Source organism: Perca flavescens, chromosome 19 (genome assembly GCF_004354835.1).
Source record: "Perca flavescens isolate YP-PL-M2 chromosome 19, PFLA_1.0, whole genome shotgun sequence".
Taxonomy (NCBI): Eukaryota; Metazoa; Chordata; class Actinopteri; order Perciformes; family Percidae; genus Perca; species Perca flavescens.
The window spans coordinates 1,232,479-1,234,978 of record NC_041349.1 but is presented as its reverse complement, the minus strand read 5'-3'; the positions used below and the strand labels follow the sequence as shown (position 1 = coordinate 1,234,978).

The 2,500-nt window shown below is 40.0% G+C and overlaps 2 protein-coding genes across 2 annotated transcripts in view; both read right to left on the bottom strand.

Annotated features, from left to right (window-relative positions):
* LOC114574040 (ephrin type-B receptor 4-like) overlaps nt 1-1,820 on the bottom strand; it is a 24,617-nt gene extending 22,797 nt beyond the window's left edge. Inside the window, 1 exon segment of the mRNA XM_028606327.1 lies at nt 1,660-1,820. Within this exon segment, the coding sequence (XP_028462128.1) occupies nt 1,660-1,759 (100 nt within the window). The 5' untranslated portion in view covers nt 1,760-1,820.
* Nucleotides 1-2,500, bottom strand: part of LOC114546103 (zinc finger protein 721-like) — a 1,066,380-nt gene that overhangs the window by 840,698 nt on the left and 223,182 nt on the right. The gene's annotated exons all lie outside the window — the stretch shown is intronic.

Below are 2,500 nucleotides of genomic sequence, written 5' to 3'. Positions count from 1 at the left end.
GCACCACAGGACAGCTGACTGCGTGTTAAATTTAGAGGGTTTAATGTACTGACACACACACACACACACACACACACACACACACACAGACACAGGAGCACAATGAGAGACAGGAAGTGACCTTGGCTTCTACAGGATGTGGAAAGTGCTGCCATGATGTCATCACCGCTATCTCCCGCCAAGCACACACACACACACACCCACACACACACACACACACACACACACACACACACACACACACACACACACACACACACACACACACAGATATACACGCACACACACACACACAGATATACACGCACACACACACAGATATACACACACACACACACACACACACACACAGATATACACGCACACAAACACACACACAGACACACACTAAACACACACACACTCAGACAGTTTAAGCAGTAGAAGTTAACCTTTAACTTCTTTCACTCAGCATGGCTTTTGTCTGTGAGTGTGTTTAGTGTGAGTGTGTTTAGTGTGTGTGTGAGTGTGTTTAGTGTGTGTGTGAGTGTGTTTTGTGTGTGTGTGTGTGTGTGTGTGTGTGTGTGTTTCCTGGCTGCAGTTGACCTGTGACCTCTGTAAGAATAACAGGAAGCTCCGACAGCCTGACTGTAGGTTTCATCCACCGCCACACAGACACCAGTCATTAACTCACAGACCCACTGAGGTTACAATACACACTCTATACTACACACTCTATACTACACACTCTCTATACTACACACTCTCTTTATAATAGAAACTCTCGTTATAATAGAAACTCTCTTTACAATAGAAACTCTGGTTATAATAGAAAGTCTTTACACGAAGAGGCTGCTGTCCCGCTGCAATAAAAGCCTTTCTACAGTCTCGTCCGGTAGCTGTGTGGATCTGATTGGCTCAATCTGTCGGAGGAGTTAAAGGTGAACACCTGGAACTGGCCCAAAACATGCACCAATGTAGCCCAGGGAATGGGAACTGGCTGGCTTCCTGTTCCTGGGCTTAGGGCTTAAGGTTTAGGGTCCACCTTTAAGAGTCTCAACACGTTACAGATGTGTACTGATGTCTGCTGGTCTACGTCACTGTTAAAGCACGGGACTTTTACTTTGAAAAATTGGATTGGATTTTGCCTTAAAAAAAAACCAATAAAAGAGCTTGAGAGAAGACAGCACCGGGATGTAATCAGTAAGTTTACAGCTGTGATGTGATTGGTTCAGTATGTTTACAGCTGTGATGTGATTGGTTCAGTATGTTTACAGCTGTGATGTGATTGGTTCAGTATGTTTACAGCTGTGATGTGATTGGTTCAGTATGTTTACAGCTGTGATGTGATTGGTTCAGCCAGTTTATAACATAACAAGGTTAAAACAGCGCTCTGTTCTTCTGTCAACACATCTGTCTCTGACCTCTTCTGTTTACACTGAGAGGGTGTGTGTATGTGTGTGTGTGTGTGTGTGTGTGTGTGTGTGTGTGTGTGTGTATTCTGGACAGAAAGAATTTTAAGTGCTGATAGTGAGATAACACTTCAACTCTCTCACTGAAGGTGCTTTTACTTTGTAAACTAAGTGACAGACAGTGCTTTTATTTTGTAAACTAAGTGACAGACAGTGCTTTTATTTTGTAAACTAAGTGACAGACAGTGCTTTTATTTTGTAAACTCACCTCGACAGCGCACGTCGGTCTCCCCCGGCTCGTATCCCGGGCGACAGGCGCAGCTTGAGGAAGGCTGGCCCACCCACTGCCCGTCCTCGCCGCAAAGCATGCTGGGAAGACGCGACTGCTCACCGGGCGGGGTCACGGCGTTCTCCACACACACACCCTGAGCCTGCAACACACACACACACACACACACACACACACACACACACACACACACACACACACACACACACACACAAAATGTCAAAGCTTTTATTTTGTTAACTAAAAGGATTTCAATTTAATTAAAAAGATCAATTTTATTTTATCAACTTTATTTTTAGTTTGTCAAATCAAAACAAAAGTTTTCTTTTGACAACTTTAAAGATAGAGTTTATTTTACCAACTAAATAAATTTTAAAAGCCAACAATTACATAAAGCTTTTATTTTGTTAACAAAAAGAGCAAGTCATTAAAAGATGCATTTTGGCTTATGCTTTTATTTTGTCAGTGGCAAGCTAAAAACTTTTATTTTGTCAGAAAACATAAAGCTTTTATTTTGTTAACTAAAAGGAGGTTTTCTTTTGTTAACTAAAAAGATAAAGCTTTTATTTTATCAACTAAAAGATGCTTTTATTTTGTCAACTGAAACATAAAGCTTTTATTTTGTTAACTAAAAGATGCTTTTATTTTATCAACTAAAAGATGCTTTTATTTTGTCAACTAAAACATAAAGCTTTTATTTTGTTAACTAAAAGATGCTTTTAATTTGTCAACTAAAAGATGCTTTTATTTTGTCAACTAAATTATGCTTTTATTTTGTCAACTAAAAGCTAAAGCTTTTATTTTGTCAGCTAAAACATAA